General features: G+C 38.1%; 1 protein-coding gene across 50 annotated transcripts in view; it reads right to left on the reverse strand.

Moving 5' to 3' along the window:
* The window catches only part of Tcf12 (transcription factor 12), a 307,523-nt gene that overhangs the window by 26,461 nt on the left and 260,668 nt on the right, over positions 1 to 20,394 (reverse strand). For 16 of the 50 annotated variants that reach the window (XM_087560628.1, XM_087560629.1, XM_087560622.1 and 13 more), the window contains 6 exons: positions 16,126 to 16,231; positions 14,769 to 14,908; positions 14,236 to 14,380; positions 13,847 to 13,911; positions 7,440 to 7,518; positions 1,662 to 1,738 (listed from right to left, as the gene is read on the reverse strand). In XM_087560628.1, the coding sequence (XP_087416754.1) occupies positions 1,662 to 1,738; positions 7,440 to 7,518; positions 13,847 to 13,911; positions 14,236 to 14,380; positions 14,769 to 14,908; positions 16,126 to 16,231 (612 nt within the window). 50 annotated transcript variants of the gene reach the window in all.

Genomic DNA, 20,394 nt, shown 5'->3' on the forward strand with positions numbered 1-20,394 from the left:
AACTTCAAATTGACAACAAAAAAAGGCAGCTCTCTTAGGACTATGATGAATTTTCAAAGCTGCAGATACAAGTCATTGCTTTATAAGATGAATTTACCAATTGATCATGAGGTTATTGTTTTTAGCTTCTGTAATACATGAAGTCTACCATGTCAGTGCTCAATTACAGCTGATAGAAAGGGGAAAACTCTACAACGGTATCTGAAAGATGTCAATTTTGGGAAAGACACTCAAATCTATTTAAAGTTTTAAGTGAGTAGAACACACCTATCTTCAATGGTGTATACATCCAGGTAAGCTCTTTAACAAAACTGAAGGAAAGACATCCACTACCCATAGGCCACACATGCTTTATACACAAACACATTAGAATTTTGAAAACCAAAAGCACATGCCAGTATAGCTCTAAAAGGAAGTCATTATAAACAAGACAAAAGTCTACTTCTACACACTGCTACAAGAGCTGCAATGCTCATTGTTGGATTTTTTTAAAAAGACGCTGGAGTCTGTATGTACAACTTGATAATTTTAAATGAATAAGGGTTGTATAAGTAATTTAAACACACAGAAAAGGCACCATCTAAATGAAATAGTACCTCACAGACATCCTTTAAGAAGGACATTGCATCTTGCAAATGCTCGTGAAGTTGCTGCTCAACTCGATTTTTCTGGCAAAGTCAAGACAGAACAGGAGGCAAAGCACAGGTTAAGATTAACTCCAACAGAGACGAGGAAATAGCTGATGTGCTTGTTGGCATAACCTGTTAGTAAAGTTAATGTGGAGATCTGCAAGACCTACTTTACTGAGTTCTGAAAAGGTTGAGATTTAATAGGGGCTTAAGATTAGCATCTAAATAGCACACACTGCTTGGGTTTGCTTGCAAAATATGCGAGAAGATAACTTTCCCTCAATTAAAGTATTTTGTTAGGCATAGAAAAAGAGTATTTCTGTTTGGAACATAGAATTACTGAACAATAATGCATCTTAGAATCTCACCAGATCACACTCATTTATTTTTATTATATTTTGTGATTCTGGATGACAAATATAAAGACACTAAAGCAATAGTAAACATTCTACCACAAATTCTTTACCTTGGAATACTAGAACCGAGAAGGCTCCTCATTGTCCTATTGTCTGGCAAGCAATGTTGTACTTGTGTGATTTGTACATATTTATTATGAGAAAATATCAGAAATACTTCAATAATAATAAATTAATATAAAAGTTTAATATAAATATGATAAACATTATGAAACAAAGGATTGATTTTTAAATGTTTTTCTTTGTTAAATTTCCTCTTACATATAAACATTGACAGTATAGAAAATTTAAATCATATTTTTCAAAGACACAAAAATCCTTCATACTCCTTTAATTCCAGTTGCCTGGATAAATCTAATATCCTAAAAAGCCAATGGCAATGAGGACACCCAAAATGTTCTGTATTGTCTAATAAATCAGGTCATGTGTTAGCAAAGAATCTGTGTGTAATGCTATCAAACTGCTTCTTTACTGTTAAATAAGATTTAGTAACAATAGCAAAACCACTACCAACAACAACAACAACAGCAACAGCACCACCACCACCACCAAACAAACCCTCTGTACTATAAAGCAAAATTCTATAAGATCTGTAAAATCCGTGGAATGTTCTTACCAGGGAGTGAAGTGAGTTTTCATAGCTTGGGGATGAAGGAGCTTGCCCTCCAGCTCTGGGCCACTGACTGGTACCTGCTAAACCAAAAAGCATTCACACGGATAGGTTAACTCTGAGTCACAGTAATGTTAAGGAAAAAATAAAAATATCCAGTAATCATAAATGATGAAAACCTTGTTTACCCATCAGCATATTATTAGTAGCTTATAAGCATAAAACACTGGATAATTCTTTTCATTATTAATATGCCAATTTAGTAAGTTTAGTAAACAGGAAAAAACCTGTAAAACATAGTTTCATGCTTATATATTCTTTAGACTTTGTCTACACACATGTACATCTTTGAAAATGTACAGCCTTTAAAATGTTTGCTTCCCCACCATAGCTTTACAGTCTTTGATAAGTGATGACATTAATATTATCTGTTTTTCTGTACCATAATTTGCTTAACTACCCACATCTTATTTTTTTTTTTTTATTAACTTGAGTGTTTCTTATTTACATTTCGAGTGTTATTCCCTTTCCCCGTTTCCGGGCAAACACCCCCCTAATCCCTCCCCCTCCCCTTCTTTATGGGTGTTGCCCTCCCCATCCTCCCCCCATTCCGCCCTCCCCACAACAATCACGTTCACAGTCTTAGCAGGACCAATACCCACATCTTATAACTGGCATTTTCACCCCCATTTGAGATGGGATCTCACCATGTAGCCTTGGGTGTCCTGAAACTCACAACACAGATCCACCTGCCTCCACCTCCCAAGTGCTGGAATTAAAGGTGTATGCCACCAGGCTCTGGCTGGGTTCCAACTGAGTAGCAATGCTATTGTAATTGCTGCTACAATGTACATAACTGTTTTCAATTGGGGATCACATTTCAAAACTGAAGTAGCATTTTTCAACTTAAAGTGTATACACACGTTCATGTGCATCTTCTGATAGTACACAGATGAAGCAGTTTTAAAGGCTAAAATAAAATGCACTGGGAGCACCAGCTAAAAAATTTTTAGGTGGGGAGTTATCATAAGTTAAAGACCCCAAATTATTGAAACAAAAAATAATTTCAATTATTTTGGCCCAATCTTTCTCCAACTCCTTATGTGATTCGTCTGAGACAGGAGCCAAATCATTATATTGAGTGTTCTGAACTGTTTGAAGACAGGACAGTCAATAGGCATACAAATGCTTTGCGAAGCTGGCAGTTTCCGTGGTTCCTCATGAGTTTAGTGTTGAGGATGCAGAGGGATGCATTGCATCATTCACATGAAAAATCTGCACCCAGAAGACTGTATGTCCATGTTGGGAACTGAGCCAGGGACTCAAACAAGTTAGGTAAATGTCCTATTACTCATTAACCATATTCCCTAGCTATTTTTAGATAATGATATAAACAAACCACGCAAATATTACCCATTTAATAGTATACATATAAAAATTACACATACTTAAACTTATTTTGTTGTTGGTATTCTTGCTATAGACTGGGCTATCCACTGTTACAACACAAGGTTAAAGTAGAATGTTAGCAGGGCTAAATCAGTGATAAATATCTCTTTGAACTTCATGCAAATGCTGAGCTACAGATCAAAGGTTCTAAACTATTCTAGTAACCTAATATTTTATGTTGTTGGTCACAAATGGGATGATGTACAGTTACTCAAGTCAGAGCTAGCCCAGAAATTAGCACCATCATCTGGTAAGTTGAGAGTACAGGCATTTAATAGAGGCTGGGGATATAGCTCGGTAGAATGTTTGCCTAGAAACTGCAAGTCCCTGGGTTTGATCCCTACTATGAGGTACAAAAATAAAAGAAACAACCATGTTTATCTTAATCTGTCTTATAGAGATGATCTTAAGAGATATGAAAGCATGTTACTAAGCTAAATGTCTTTCTTGGGATGGAACATTAATACCATCTGCTTTTGTTTATAGATTAATAATATAATAATAATAATAATAATAATAATAGTAATAGTAATAATAAAAAACCAGGGTAAACCGCAACAGGTAAATATATAAAAATCTTGGCAGTCTTTGGAGCGATGGTGCCTTATTACCCAGGAGTAAGACCTCTGAGTGGGGTGGAAATCAGATCCTAGAAACAGACCATAATGTTAGCTAGCCTGCATCGGATACCAGATGGAGCTGTGGTTTCATTTCTTTGTAAAATTATCATGAGGGTAAAATACAAAGGTTGACTTTGGAATCATACTGTTGCCTCTAGCATGTAATTACCAACTGTTGCACAGGAGAATAGAGAGAATGAAGTATAGGCAGTGTGTGTGTGTTTTGGTGTGACTTAACAGGCTGTGTCCCTACCTAGGCATCACTTTATGTGTGGTGGACATGTCCACAAGGAAACTGCATACTTTGTGGGAAACAATTTCCTTAACTGTTCTGTGGTTTGTTTACTAACTAGCCACTCTTAAATACAGTCTTAGTTTAGAAGAATTATGGAGAATTCACTTGTTAAAGTTTATTGAACATTTAAATGAAGCAAGCTAGGTAGTGACCAGGGTTAGAGCTGAATTATTTCTGGGAATAATCTAAACTTAGGCAGTGTTGTTGCTCTGCTCTTAACTCTCACCAGGGATTAGGAAGTAGAACTGGTTCATAATCCAAAACAAGAGAATGGATACTCTGTCTTGTATAGCTCAGGGTACTTCTAGGCTTTAGTTCATTTATTAGTTCTCTCTCTCTTGTTTCTGAGACAATGTCTTACTAGGTACCTGAGGGTGGCTTGGAACTGAGTACGTAGACCAGGCTGGCCTCAAACTCAGAGATCCACCTACCGTCTGCCTCCTGAGTACTGAGATTAAAGGTGTACATAAATCGTGGCTCCCAGCTATTTCTCTTACTCCAGGCCCCCAATAGTTTCTCTTTGCAACCTCACCCTAAACTCAAGCCTTCATAGGCCTACTGGAATCCTAATCCTTACAGTTTACCACACACACCCAATTACCCTCTCTGCACATGACTAGAGGAGGAGGCAGGTACTTCTGCATACCCAGATCTGTACTACATACTCTCCTTTATACTCACACAAGTCACTTTCCTCTAATTAAATTTCACTTCATGAAACCTGTACCCTAATCTGACCACAACTCAGGGTCAGTTTTATTTTTTCTTCTCAACTGGAAACTTGCTGAAGTAAGGCAAGTATTTTACACTGGGCATTCTCACAGATGACGTACACAAATGTTTTGATCAAACTAACATAAACTTAGACTCAACTTTTACTGTGAGGCTCTAGGATTGCTACCAGGTTCTAGCATTACAGACATTCCCCATCTATATTCCATATGAAGGTAAAGAAATTCAAAGAATGTTCTGCTTGTCTGCCTCCCAAGCTCCCATACTGAATATGTTCTCCTAACACAAATGTGCCACTTCCCAAACTGTAGTAGGCACAGCCATTTCTCTTTTACCTTGTTGCCAAAGTCCTGAATTGTTCAAGGTGATGAAGGGTGGGCCTGTTCTGTCCTAAGACTATGACAGACTAATTTTATTCCAACTCTGAATAAATCCTAACTTAAGATATGTTAGTTCTATTGCAGATGCAGGTAACTGAGGTAGACCCAATGCTGGCCAATGAAACATGAGGTTAAATCTATAGGAGAGGCTTCTGGAAAAGGATTTCTTAAAAGAGGGGGGAAAAGACATTTTTCTTCCCTTTTATTGGATACCATTCTTGGTGTCTCAAAGCTGTCAGAAGGATCTACTAGGAGACAGAGCAAGAACTCTGACATGCAGATTTATAGCTATCCTGCTATGGGCTTCTTGTCACTTAAGAACAAATGCTCATAGGCCTTTTAAGACCAGCATCTGGGAACATAAAAATGTATGCTTCTGGTTTGGAAAGTTCTGTAGGAAGATGAGGTGAATTTATTCAAGAATAACAGCCATGAAACTGCCTGTGGGGATCTGTTGCCTGTGGTTCTATGCTCATAGATCCTATGATGAATCTGACTGTTGGTTGGACAGAGGGAACAGTGCTAACTGGTAATGACCCACTCATTCCAGATAACAGATTAAGGCCACATAAAGGTACAAAGCATTCTCCACAGCCGGGAGCTCTGGTTTGCTGATTCCTTTTCTTTTGACTTTGATTGCTTATCACCTAGTGCTTTTCCTGTTACCCCGTCTCTGCTCATTCATGAGTATTCACATAAATAAGGGAAGTAGAGACAAGCACTTTAGACAGAGAAGCGGGAGATGTGCCTTTATAAATACTCTAATTCATTGTTTCAGAAGCATCACATGAAATTGGTTCCCTATGACTGTTCAATTCAAAGGAGGCTCATCAACATTATACAATCAGCAGTCTACCTTTTGATTAGTTATCTGAGTTACAGGAAAAAGTGCATCATCAGTTAAACCTCACTTAACCAATGGAGGAGCCCTCAGACTTGACTTACCATTCTCAATTTCACTCATGCCCTCTTAGAGGCTGAGCTCCCAGCTCCTCTCCCATGATTAGTAAGTATAATAAAGGCAGACCGGTCATATAGCAAAGTGTAAAAACACACTATGGCAAAAATTATGCTGAGAATTTTGGTAAACAGTGCCAAGATAGTGAGCAGGGCTGAGTTCCATCATTCTCTCTGTAACTTCAGCTCTGTTACACAACAATTCTAAGTCAATGGGCCTTTCATCATCGTGCCTATGTGGGCAACAGCTGCTTAGCACGTACTAGACAGCTGAAGCCACGGTGTCTGAAAGAGGGGCCCAGCCTGCCACTAGCCGGAAGCAGCTGCTACAGATCAGCATGTCCATCCTGGAATGTGGCTGAGTAGAGACATGGGCTAACACAAAGCACAGGTGACAGCAAAAGCTGTGATTTCAAGAAACTCAGCACAAGGCTAAATCTAACTGTGGCCATACTGGGAAAGTGGAGCTGATGCTGAGGCTGACTGGCAAGGCAGGGATGTGGTGATCCCACTCATGTGTCTAGTAACATCTCTTTTTGAAAACAAACATTTTTCTTCAGCAAGTCTAACCCCTCCAAATGTTGCTTAGAATACTATGGGTAAAGTTTTGAGATTATCATTTGAAAGATACTTTTATAAAACTTTACTTAATCCTAATAAGAAATATTATTATTTATAAACAGTATCTCAACAAATTCATCCCATAGGCTAGTTCTGGAACTTGTCAAAATTAATGTTAAAAATCAGGAGAAAGGAAAAAAAAGTGAACCACTTTTAGCTCCACTAATGCTGCTCACCCAGCATTATTATTCCCTAATAGGTTTTCATATAAAAATGTGAAATAATGACTAATAGTCTTAAAGGCTTGTTTTGTTTTGAGTCAGGGTTTCTCAGTGTAGCCCTGGCTGTCCTAGAACCAGGATGGCCTCAAACTCAGAGATCTACTTTTGCCTGGGATTAAAGGCATGTGTCACCACCACCCAGCTACAACAATTGTTATTGGAAACCACCACAGATTACTTAAAAACCTAGGAAGATACACATAAGTCACTCAAGATGAGCAAATATTTCAATATTTCTTCAAATTATATCAAAGACAGAATATTTTTCATAATTTAAATAGATTTTACTGAAATTTTGTTGACTCAGAAATATTTTCTTTTTTCTTTATTAACTTGAGTATTTCTTATTTACATTTCAATTGTTATTCCCTTTTCCGGTTTCTGGGCCAACATCCCCCAACCTCTCCCCTCCCCTTCTATATGAGTGTTCCCCTCCCCATGCTCCCCCCGACTCAAAAATATTTTCAAGTAGAAGACTTACACATGTTATGAATAAGAGAGAAACCCACCTGTGAGAGGTGAAGGAGATCCTACTGGTGTTGATGGGTTTGATGGAAAACTACTGCTTGTGTGGTCAGGAGAATAAATCTAACCAGAAAAATAAGAGATATTATATGATGATATGAGATACAATAGCAACAAAAACATAAACCCACTCATTGTGCTGTTTTGTGATCTCAGTCATACCACCCAAGGCTCAGTGATAATACTTTTCATCAAACGTATACTGTTTTAACTAGAGACCAAAGGGGCTTCAGTTTTTAAACTAGGACAAAAAATTTATATAATTTCAAATGTGAAAGGAATAACACAGTAACTATTTATTTTCGCTTTTTTGTTTTTAAAGACAGGGCTTCCCAAGATAATCTAATTTTTTAATTATTATGGTTGGAAAGTTTCTAATTATCAGCGGAAAATCAAGATGTGAGGTTGAGTATGGCTTCACCTCTGCAATCACCAACACTTGGGAGGCAGAGGCAGAGGCAGAAGTCCAAAGCCAGCCTGGGCTAAATATAAATAGCAGGCTACAAGCTATAGAGACTTGTCCCCACTTCTGTGACTAGTACTTGGAAGGCAGAGGTGAGACTGTAACTTTAAGGCCAATCTGGGCTATATATTCAGTGCCAGGTCTACACTCCTGAGGTGGGTCTTTATCTCAATAATAAAACAAGCTATGATAAAAATAAAATATCTGAAAAGTAGACAATATTTAAAGAATATATTATCTAAGTAATATAAATACGATAATGTCACAAAAATGCTTAAAAAACCATGTTTTTTTTTTTTTTTAGGTTGTTTTGTTCTAGATTTTGAGTCAGGGTCTACGTTAGTAATCAGGATCCTGATAGGCTCAGACAGACATTGAATTTGTAATCCTTTTGATCTAGCCTGCAAGTTCTGGAGTTGCAGGTATGTCCTACAAGTCTGGCCTTCATGTGTTAAAATGGTCTCTAAGTCTGGCATGGTCCTGCACAACTTTAAGCACTTAAGAGGCAGAGGCAGGTGGATCTTTGCGAGTTCAGGGCAAGCCTGTCTGCACATCAAATTCCAAGACAGCCAAGGCTACAATAGAGACCCTGTCTCAGATGATCCCACCTCCTCCAGCATTCCCCCCCGCACCCCAAAACAAAACAAAACAAAACAAAACAAAAAACAAAAAGCAAAACCAAAACTAAAAACAACCAAAATAAAAGTCTTTGAAAAGCCTGGCAGTGGCACACTCCTTTAATCCCAGCATTTGGGAGGCAGAGGCAGAGGCAGATGAATCTCTGAGTTTGAGGCTAGCCTGGTCTATAAAGTAAGTTCCAGGATAGAATGCCAAGGTTACACAGAGAAACTCCATCTGGAAGGAATGGAGGGAGGGAGAGAAAGAGGGGGGGAGAGAGGGAGAGAGGGAGAGAGGGAGAAGGGGAGAGGGAGGGAGAGAGAGCGCGCGAGTGCTTGAAAATGTTTTTTTATGGTCTCCTTTCTAAAAAGCTAACCAAAGAAGATAATAATTGTCCTTTAAAAAGTTAAAAAGTTACCTGTCTGCTTTAGCTCCAACAACTGCATATTGTAAAAATTAAGTTTTCTCTGAAAGGACACTAAAACTCTTACAAACAGGTCTCAACATCTTTATCATTGTCAATCACAGTTTCTGTATCTTCAGGAGTCAACTGTACCTTTTATGAACAATCAATGCTCACGCATAAAGTATATAATATAGCACTGATGAGGAAGGTGGAGATAAGTGAGAAAATATTCACAGAGCCAACCACACTCACAGATCAGTTTGTCTTGCAGGCTATTACTCCTCACCGTGAGAATAGACTGTGAAAAGTATTGGAGAAACAATGGAGAAGTAACACTGTTCAGGGCAGCCTGCTCCTCCTCTGTGATTCTGGTTCCTACTCTCAAGACCTGCCTAATCACCACTGTGCTAATAATGACGTGGAAATGGTGAGCCTGTGCTAGGAATTACCCCTGGAATGAGTTCTGGGCCTCAGCTCTACCTATGTTCCAGGGCTCTACTCTCCAGTTCCCTTAAAGGTTTCCCCAGATTCCTAAGTACCCTTTTCTTCTCTAGTCACCTGCAGTTTAATGGTTGGTGACGACATTCTTTGTTTTCACACATCCGGGTGAGTGACTCCTGAACTGACAGCTCGTGCCTTACTTACACTGGCTGCTGGACAGGCTGAGTAGGTCACATCGTAAGTTTGACCACCACTCTGGTTCCTAACCTTTCCACCTTTCCTCTTCTATTTAAATATTTTGGCTTGTGCTCCCCTTTTTGTTTGGACCCCCACTCTTCTCTCTGTATTCACACCAATAGTCACAAGTCTCAGTTTTGGGGATAATATGCATGCATACACAGATTTAAAGCATGTGTGTGGAGGCCAGAGGACAACCTCAGGTGCTGTTCCTTTGGAGTTGTCCACCTTATTTTTGAGGCAGGATCTCTTATTGGCCTGACTCTCTGGCTGACCAAGCCCTGGGGATCCATTTGTCTGCTTTCCCAGTGTTGTAATTTTAGTAAGTGATAAACTATATGTGAAATTTGCTATAATACTATCAGTAAGAAGATTCTTTAATAGAATTTATCTTAGTATTTGGGTAATGGGGATCAAAAAACAGAAACAAGAAAATGAGAGAGCTTATTATAGATGACTTCACTCCAAATCCACAATACGGCATAGACTTTGAGAACAATTATTTTATGAGGTTCTGCGATTGCTAAAAATTTGTGTTAATGTTTTAGGCTATGTGTACCTCTCACTTAGGTAGACACAGGCTTTCCAAGGTATGAATGGACTGCCAATTCTTCAGCTCTGCCCTTTCAATGAAGCAAACCCTAAATATGCCAAATGCTGGTGAGAGTTCTTTTGTGTGGAAGAAAACATGTTATACTTTTTGCTCTCATAAAGAGAGCACACATGTGGAAGGGTGGCACAGCAATATTGTACACAGAAGCCTTTCTGGTGGCAGATCACTTCACAGCCTGTATCTCTGCAGGCTCATTTTATCACCAAACCAACTGAATCACATCATTCAATAAAAAGCATCATTCCTAAACACTAGGCATTTTGGGCAAAGACCATTCTAAATGATGATTTCTTTCTTTTATTTTCTGGTTTTAAGGGACTCCAATATTGGTGTTTAAAGAAGAAATAAGTCACATTAAAAATGGAGGTGGTAGTGGCTTACCAGAGCTCATTTTCTATGCAACCCACAGGCACCCATGGTTAAATGGCCAATGATGAATAACTCCCAGTACCTTCTGCCAGACTTAAATGGTAATATTCCTCATTTTACTGCAACAAATGAGGCTCCTCCTCCTATCAGTCATGGTCCATTCCAATCAGTAGGGTGCCAATAAAGCCAGAGGCTAATGAAAAGGGCTTCAGACAAAGAGAGACAATGGAGCGCTCCAGGCCCAACCCTGGAACTCAGAATTCGAGGTTTTAAACACTGAAGCTTTTGGACATTTCAGTTAATCTTTATTATGCTAATGTTATTGAGTCTAAGGAACAAAGAAATTTATTTCATGAATTACTTCTAAACGTCAACTTCCCTGGATTTTCTTTTCTTTTGTTAGAGACCACTGACCATTTAACTATCTAGATTAAAACACACACATTCTCCCTCTCTTCTTCCCTCCCTGGCTCATAGAAATCAAAACATAAATTATCACAAAGAAGTCTGATATAATCAACAAAGTTAAACAGTCCTCTCGTTTGATCTCTTCTAAATTAAAGACTGAATGTTTTGATATGGTATTAGGCACTGAAATAAACCAGATGTTTCTTCCTCCATGTAACTCTCCATGGGCACAGTCTTAAAGGGTGATTGTCTGGCAAATGTTCAGGGACACACAGATTTTTCCTTCCCTTCTATCTACCCACGTCTATTATCTAAACTAGTGTACAATCCACAGGGCTTTGGGGACTTTGTGTAAATACCTTCATGTACAATTCTCTTTCTTGCTATCCTGAGATTAAGACCACAATTATCCAGGCTTAAACCTAAAAATAAAAGAACCTTTGCAAATGCATTATCTGGCCTTACATGTTTAATCACGTAGCATTCTGAGTGTTCTTTAAAACCTAAACTGAAGAACAAAGGTTGTACCCTCTGGTGTTTCACACATGAAAGACCTTCTAAGGCAACTAGGGATCTAGAATTAACTTCTAATGACAACAGTGGTATTTTCCCATCAAAAATAGATGCTATTATTATATTAGAGATACCACATTCTAACTATCTATAATTCTTAACATAAAATTCTGATAAGCATTTAGACTTTCAGATGTAATCCTCCTTAAGTTTCTTTCTCTCCTGTCTTCTAATTCTTCCAATCACCAGACAGCTCACTGTTTTTGTTTTTTAGTACATTTTAAAAATTAAACATTAATGAGAATGAGAGTCTGTAAGGAAAGTTGGAGAAACAATGATGCAGAAGTAGGGGGAGGCTGAAGGAAGGGACAGGAAATGTGCACATGAGGGTCTGTAGTGATGGAACAGATGGAATACATCACCCTCAGCTATGACAGAAATGATTTATGGAATGACCTGGCAATTCCTGCTTAGTAACAACACAGGATGACAGAGATGAGTTTCCATGACAACTAAAGCCCACCCACTAGCTAGATTAAACATTTCTTCCTGGCTTCCACTCAGTGAATTTGGATTTTCTCTCCAAATACCATTCTAGTTTGTCTAGCATGCTGTTCATAATATGGAAGGATAATCAAGGATATCAGGGTAACTAAAGGAAGCTTGAAGGACCACTGAAAATATTACAAAGTCCTGTCTGCCCACACCACAGTTTCTTTACATATATTTTCCTCAGAAAAACAAAATGACTCCCAAATGGAGATTTTATTTTTAAAACTGGCTTACTATTAAGAGTCAAATGCTACTTGTCCCCTTACATGTGAATGAACTATCTGCTACTGGATCTTCTAAGACAAACAGGCTGAATATGGCATGACAATCAAATACCCAAGAAAATTTCTTCCTACACAAGTTTTCTTCAGGGGAAAAAAAAGGTAGGGATAAATCTCTTTAATTATATTGCACACCTCTAAGACAGTCCCCAGAGCACAACTTCCCAGACACATAAGGCAGTATGAGGCTAGTTTGATGGGGGTTCTATTGTATAGGAGCTCTACCCTTTCTAGCTAGTGATGCCTTAGGCAAAATAAATCTTTTGAGCTCAAGTCATTTCACCTTTAAACCTCAGTGCCCCACCTGTAATGTGGAGATCATAATGCCAACCTTCCAGGGTTTTCTTGAGAATTAACCAAAACTGGGCACAGAAATGCTTTCTGTAGTGCCAAGCAACTAGAAAGTTCTCAGACCACAGTCGATCATTTCTCTGGGTTTGTGCCACCACCATTATTATGTATGTTCTAAGATTAATTCCAACAAACATTTACTGGGTTCCACTGTGTGCAGGACTCCACTATGTGGTAAAAGAGTTTGACTTGGCTTCATTTCTCAAAAAAAAAAAAAAAAAAAAAGAGCCCTCATACTTAACAGCTATAGAGAAAGTTTATTTACTCAAACAATACATAAAGAGGTTTCTTTCTTCAAGAGCTCACCAGCTGCTCACTACCAGTCACATATCAGAGTTCTGCTTTCCCTATCAACAGCAAACATTTAAGAAAAGTTCACCGCATTTCAGACAAAATATAATTCTAAGAGACATACTGCTCAAGAAAAAACAGTCTAAGGAAAAACTTTACAAGGCAAAAAGCATAATTTGAATTTCAATAATTAGATTTGAATCTTTAGATAATACACATCCTTTTCTACTTTCTGATTTTAAGAGTCAGATAAACTGTAATTGTTGTTCCTATTGTTTTGATGTGATAAAGACTAGCTGTACTATATTATATATAAATTGTCTTTGAGTCAGTTTCATTCTTTTAGACAAGTCTTTCAATGATTCTGAGACCCACACCCTGGTTTTTGAGTGAACCAGCTATAGCTGATTACTTTTTTCCATAGAAAAAAAAACAAAACAAAACCCTAAAATATAAATGAAAGTATTTCCTATCTTATGAAAGCCCTTGTTAAGGCACTTCCTTCATATCTGATAAATTGGATTTCCTTTCTTGGTTCTCCTTGATTTATCTGAGTGGACACTAAGTATTTAAAACACAGATTTTCCCGAACTCCTCTTTGTTTTACTTGTGTCCGTTCCACTCAAATGAAGACATATTTAAATGAAGACACAAATACAGATTTTGTAGGTATGGAACAGGGAGGTATTATCATGAATTAATTAATTATATTTATCAATATTAAAAAACAGCTCTTCAGTGAGTAATGTTGAAAGTGTTGTAACTATGGCATTTACTGCTCACAAAGTCTAAACCTTAGTTCATGAGTACAGAATCCATTGAGAAGAATGTGTAAACCCAATACTTACAGATGCCAAGGCCTTCCCAAGTGCATCACCGGTCTGTGAGCTTCCAGCAGCATTCCCTCGGGTTCCTGGATGGTTCAAATAGGTAAAGAAATCATGGAGAGCAGCAGGAATGCTCCTTTTCTTCTTAAGCATGCACCTATTACTTCAAGGGTCCCCTGGCTTACAACCTCACAAATCACAGTGAATCAGGAAACACTCTTATGTACTGTATTTAATAATCTATAAAAATAAAAATGAGTTCCTTATTGGTTTTTAGATAGATGGAACTTAAAGGTTATTTATCCTCTTTTATCTTAATTTAAACTAAATATTAAAACTTTTAATGAACAATATGGATTTCAACAAAACTCTAAAATTAGGATTAGGAAGTGTTCCTAACCCAAACTCACCCAGGATGCTATCTGATCCATTGATGGGAGGAGTATGTGAGGCGGCAACATATGGTGAGCTGCTGGTACTACCACGGTGGAAGCTGGACATTGGCGGAAGACTTGTGTTTATGTCTGTTGGTGACACTGAGTGTGGAGGATAACTCTAGGAAAAGGGGAAAAGAGACATGATCTTAGCACATGTGTTCTGAAGGCTGGGGGTACTGCTTAGTGTTAGCACACTTGCCTAGCATGCATGAAGGTTTTAGCTCTTAGCTGCATGGTGATCAATCTTTTTCTCTGGTCTCCCTCCCAATATCCACAAATAAAAAGCATGCATTTTCTGAATATATGAATGAACACTAGACAACCTCTATAAAAGGTTAAAATGAGCAAGATCTATGACTAAGTTAGCACCTAGAGTGGTAGGGTAGTTACACTGAAAAAAGTCATCCCAAGCAAGCCTATAAAAATTTCAACATTCAGAAGTGTTGGCATAGTTGATTTTTATCCAAGAGAAACATGCGAGGACAAAATATTATATGATAGCCTACCAAGCGGTCATGTGAATGAAGACTGCCATAACTACTGGACTGAGACATGTGGGAAGTGGAGGTCCCCAGAATTCCACCAAAACCAGGCTGGCTCATCCCATTCGATGAACTCCAAAGGTCAGAAGAACTGTGGGTGCCATCTAAGATGAAAAGAAAAACACATACAAAGTTTTTCTTGTCAGACTATTTCTTTTGTTTATATACAAAAAAACTCAAAGAGTATAATGATGTTTGTTTTCAACTGTCCAGTTGCTGCAATCTAGAACTGTCTAGGAAAAGTTAATTCAAAGAGAGACTGCCTAGATCAGACCAGCTGGGACAGGTCTCCGAGGGGTTTTCTTAATTCCATTAATGGGATGGGAAAGGTACCACTTTGCTATCTATTCCCTGAACTATTTGAGAGTGAAAAGCAGAGAGCATGCACACACACTCACTTCTCTCTACTCTGCACCGTGATGTGATGTCACAGCCTGTTTACATTCCGACCACCTTGACTTACCAGCTGTGATGGATTGCCACCTTTCTCTGGGTTGCTTTTTGTCAGGGTACTTTATCACAGCAACAGAAACAAACCCATTACCTGCAGACCTTATTATCTCCTTTAACTTAATATTCTACCGGGTACTTTTTTCCCTCCTAGCCCCCAAACTACTTTTTAAAATGAAGAAACTTTTATAGTAAGGGAAAAAAAAAAAACCCAGCTCAATCTGTACTAGGTCATTATAACCCAAGTATATGTCCTCTTCTGAAACTGTGGAATGGAGGTTTCTCCCACAGCAAGCCTAGGTAGAAAGTGACTCTATTTTGTAGCTTGAGATGAGATGTCAGCAGTGACTTCACACCCACAGCACAGGCAAGCAACCATTTATGTAATAATGAACTGCTCCCACATACATACTTCCCACAGTACTGAACCACAGAAGACCAAACAACAATGATTTATAGGACAGAAATTTGAGAAAACTTAGTACCTCTTCTCTCAACATGCCTCAACCAGTTTTCGATATTTTTTCTTCCTATTGGTAATATCATGTGTGATATAGAACTGGTATGCAAACCAGAAACCACTATTGCTTCTAGCCTTCATAATTTAAAGTTCTAAACAAACCATGGCAGCTTTGTTCATTCTTCTTAGTAGTTAGATGATCAATCCACAGACTTGTTGGATAATTTAACTAAATTGCAATTAGTGAAGCCCCTAGATTATTATATAGCTAAATTTTAACTGGTTCCAGAAAAAAAAAATAACTTAGAAAAGTACTGTCTGAGTTTTTGCAGATACTCTTTTTTTCTCATATTTTATTGTCAGCACACTGACAGCTCTGGCGGCCTCTAACAACTGCTTCATAGTGCTTACCTTGCATAAAGAAAGTGCTAGCGAACATACTGGTTGGTGGCTTGGGAGATGGGTAACTAGGAGATTCACGGTTGAAATCGTCAGAATTTGGGGATGGTGCATACACCTTAAAACAAGACAGGATAATTATCTCTATTAGCTCATATCACAAACAGAAAGAAACTTAGGAAACCAAAGCAAATTCTGCTAAGAGGTCTTAGTCTTAAATTTCAGGTACACTTTCAAGTCCAGCTTATCTTTAAGAAAAAATATTATTTAACTGACAGGGTAGTAATAATTTCCTTTACTGAACATTTGTTCCAGATAAGGAAACTATGAATATTTTGAACTATCAAAGGGTTAACATTCACAATCCTTGGGAAAACTAGACGGGCATCCAAATAAATAGTGAATGAAATAAAATCGCAGCATTCTCAGGACTACTGGACTTTAGAAGAAAACCAAACAGCAACAACAGCAACAAAGTAGCGAGTAAAGTTAAAAAAGTAAAGTCAAGCCTGGAACACTAGCTAATACATGTGCTCCCAGTACAGAGAAGGATAAATGGTCTCAATGCCAATCTTGTCAAGGAGTGAGACTGTCTTAACACCAACTGTGTCAACAAAATGAAAGTCACCAATGGATTGTAAAAGTACACCAGATGAGAGAAGAGAAAAATGAGTTAACCGTAGCAGCATAAGAAATTAATTTTGTTTTAATATATCTATTACATTTTACTATAAAACAAAATTTAAATTTCACTCAGAGAAAGTTAGCATTATCATTATGAAGACATATACAAAAAGATATATATTGTATGGTCACTGAGAACTTCTGGAAGTCTACAGAAGAAACAGCAACAGTTACATCTTAGAACCAGGAAAAAGACTTTTGGTACATGATGTGCTTAACATGTGTGAAAAGCACATGCTTTCCATAGTAGTAAGGGATCAGCCAGGGTTCAGAGCACACAGCTTAGTGGTAGAGCCTAGCAAATGAGGCCCTGGGGCTTGGTACTGATTCTTATGCCAAGGTTACAATGGGAGCAACTAGAAAACAATTACAAAAACTATCAACTATATATTCACAAGCTATCACAATTTATTCTTCTTGAAAGGCATTAACCATACAGATTTCAAGTCTTCCTGAGGCTTGAATTTCTCATCAGTAAGGTGGCTCTATCCTATACCTCAAAGGGGAAGATAAGATGAAGTCACGTCTGTAATCGGATGTTTAGCACCGTGCTTCTGAAATGCAGTAAGCAGCCAGTGAGATGCAGCTAACACACTATACTCCTACCATCCCAAGAGAAGGCAGTCCACTTCAGTACTGCTACTGGTCAGTTTCTAATGACATCTGTCACAAGTTTTGTGATAGTTGACGCTACTCATAGGAGTGCAGCCTGTTGTACATAAAAGAAACACACACTTGTGGCCCCTGAAAAGTTTGGGAGAAGCTATGTTCTTAGAAATTATACACAAAGTCTTGACTGAGAGTGTGACACATGTATGTATTTAACCTAATTTTCTGGTTTAAACCTATTTCATGAAAGATTATATTAGGGGCTGGATGTGATGGCACAGTAGTTAAAAGCAGGGGATGCAGATTCTGTCCCCAGCATCCATATGGCGGCTGGTAATGATCCATAATTCCAGTTCCAGATGTGTGTGTGTGTGTGTGTGTGTGTGTGTGTGTGTGAGAGAGAGAGAGAGAGAGAGAGAGAGAGAGAGAGAGAGAGAGAACTTTCTTCAGGAAAATAATCTAACTATATTCTTAAATTTCTTTTCCTGGCATGGTGGTTCACATCTGCCATCTCAAGACTGGGGAGGCTGAGGCAGGAGAACTTCCATAAGTCCAAGGCTAGCTCTAGCTACATAGCAAATTCAAGGCTACTTTAGGGTACAGAGTGAGATCCATTTTAAATAAGTAAATCAGTAAGCAAGCAAACAAACTCAATGAAGTTTCAGTTCCTAATCTTAGCATTACTGGATATTCTTGCCCTTCTCTGTATGGAACTCCCCAAGACAAGGAGAGTAAGCGTCTAGCCTTTGCTGGAAATACAAACCAGAATCAAATGCAGAAGACAGTAGAACACATGCTTTTCCTTACACATTGTCAGAAATAAGTCTCTACTTCAATTCTACTAAATAAAATTCAAGTTACAGTACAAAGTATCATGTAAACCCCACACCTGAGAATTAAAAAAAAAATCCAGTTTTGATGTGTCACTTCATGCAACAAAAAGATGTATATTATTTATCACCTTAAATTTCAAAATAACTTGCTGATTTATATTTGTCTTTGGTACCTTCAGCTCCTTGTATGTCAGATACGATGTACTTATTATTCAAAACTTTTTTAAGTTTGCTTTTATGACAACAATAAAGAGAAATATCTACTTCGATCCACAGACTTCTGCTAAATAAAGAATAATGGCTATTACATGAATGAGGAAACTAAGGTAAGTAAATCAAATCAGAGGAAACCACATACATACTGACCTGCACGAAGGCTCCTAAGGGGAATGGGAAAATGAGGGTGAGACCTCATATTACAGGCAAAGTTTGGTTTTTGTAGAGAAAAAAAATTCTGAACATAAAAGCTTTACAAGATAAAGCTGAACAGAATGACACACACCTTTAATCCCAATGCTGAATTTGAGGCTAACCTGGTCTACAGAACAAGTTCCAGAACAGCCAGGGGTATATAGAGAAATTCTGACTTGAAAAAAAACAAACAAAAAATCCAAACACTCTCCTCCCCCACAAAGGAAGAGACCTTACAAATGAAGACAGTAAATAAATCTCTAAGCAGCTTTACTGTTTATACACGAGTACAAGTTCAGTTTTTCATGACAGAAACAGTTTGCAGTCTGTGGCTCTAAAAGGCCCTCTGGCACTGTTCTAACTCTGCTTTTGGTATCTCAGCCATGGCTCGCAAAACACAGATGCAGAGCTACGGACCGGCAGTTGTGCCAGTCTCAGTTCAGATCAAAGCACAACTGATGTGGTCAGGGAGTTTATTGGCTCCAGATGTGTGGAACAGTCAGCCAATTCTACAAAAAGAGCAAGTCTTCCTTCGTCACAATCAGTACCGGCTACAAATTAAAACCAGGCTGCTTATATCATCCAATCACCTGTACACAGATGCCAATTTTTTTTATTCTAGTTAATGATACATTTAAATCTCAAGGATGATTCTGAAGCACAACAAACAGCCTTAAAATTAAGAGACAGGAGTGAATACTTACACTTTAAGATGATTAAAATCTACCAGGAGTCAACTATTTAAAAATAATAGAGGGAAAGACAACTAGATATCTTAAGATGTTCTATTTAATTTCTACATAGGAATTTGCTTAGAGTTCCAGCTTCAGTTTCAGAAAGTCAGGCACGGCCAGCGACTGCAGAAATGCCACTTTGCCTTTAAGGAAGGTAGAAGGGCACTATTGTGGTATCTGCTCAACAGACACTCCTAAGTCAGACCACAACTGAAGTCATATCATACTTCTTTCCATCATCAGCAAGTCTGGTTGACAAGAACAAATTCTTTACCAGTATCTTGAATGTTCTCATACTGTGCAACCCAGGGTAATTTAAAAAGACAGAGTAGCACACTTCAGGGATATTTACAGTAGTGACTATGCAATTATGTTCAAAATATTTTACTTTGCAACCAACTGTAGCAAAATTGGCAAAGACAGATTCCTCCCGATCTTGGATGCTTCAGTTTAGACATATGAAGGACCCTCAGATTTGGTGCAGAGAACTCTGAAGCTCTAAAGGTTGGCATTGTGCACTACATCTTTTTTCAATGCACCCCTTTTGTAATTATTATTGGCAACAGTACTGTACAACAAGGAAGCATAATCAGTGTGGCAATTACTGAGAAAAGATGCAAAACACACACACACACACACACACACACACACACACACACACACACACACACCCCAGAAGCTTTAGCTAAAAAGATAAATAAGTCCATATTCTGATGACTGATACTCTGAATAGCTCAAAAGATAAGGAGGGAGACTTTTCGTTAGAGACTATTGCTTACAGGACCTTTCCCCAGAATAAAAGAAGACCTTCAGGTGATAAGAAAATGCTGTCCTATGTGCCATGCAATGCAGCAGCCATTATCCAGTGGCCACCTGAGATGTAGATTGTACAAAGAAAAAATGGAATTTTAATTTTATTTTCTTAATTTAAACTGCCACACATGGCTAACAGTCCTTTACCCAGATGTTTAGACCTACATAAAAAACTTTGAAAGAAGTACTTTGAAATT

Source organism: Rattus norvegicus, chromosome 8 (genome assembly GCF_021556685.1).
Source record: "Rattus norvegicus strain SHRSP/BbbUtx chromosome 8, alternate assembly SHRSP_T2T, whole genome shotgun sequence".
NCBI classification, from domain to species: Eukaryota; Metazoa; Chordata; class Mammalia; order Rodentia; family Muridae; genus Rattus; species Rattus norvegicus.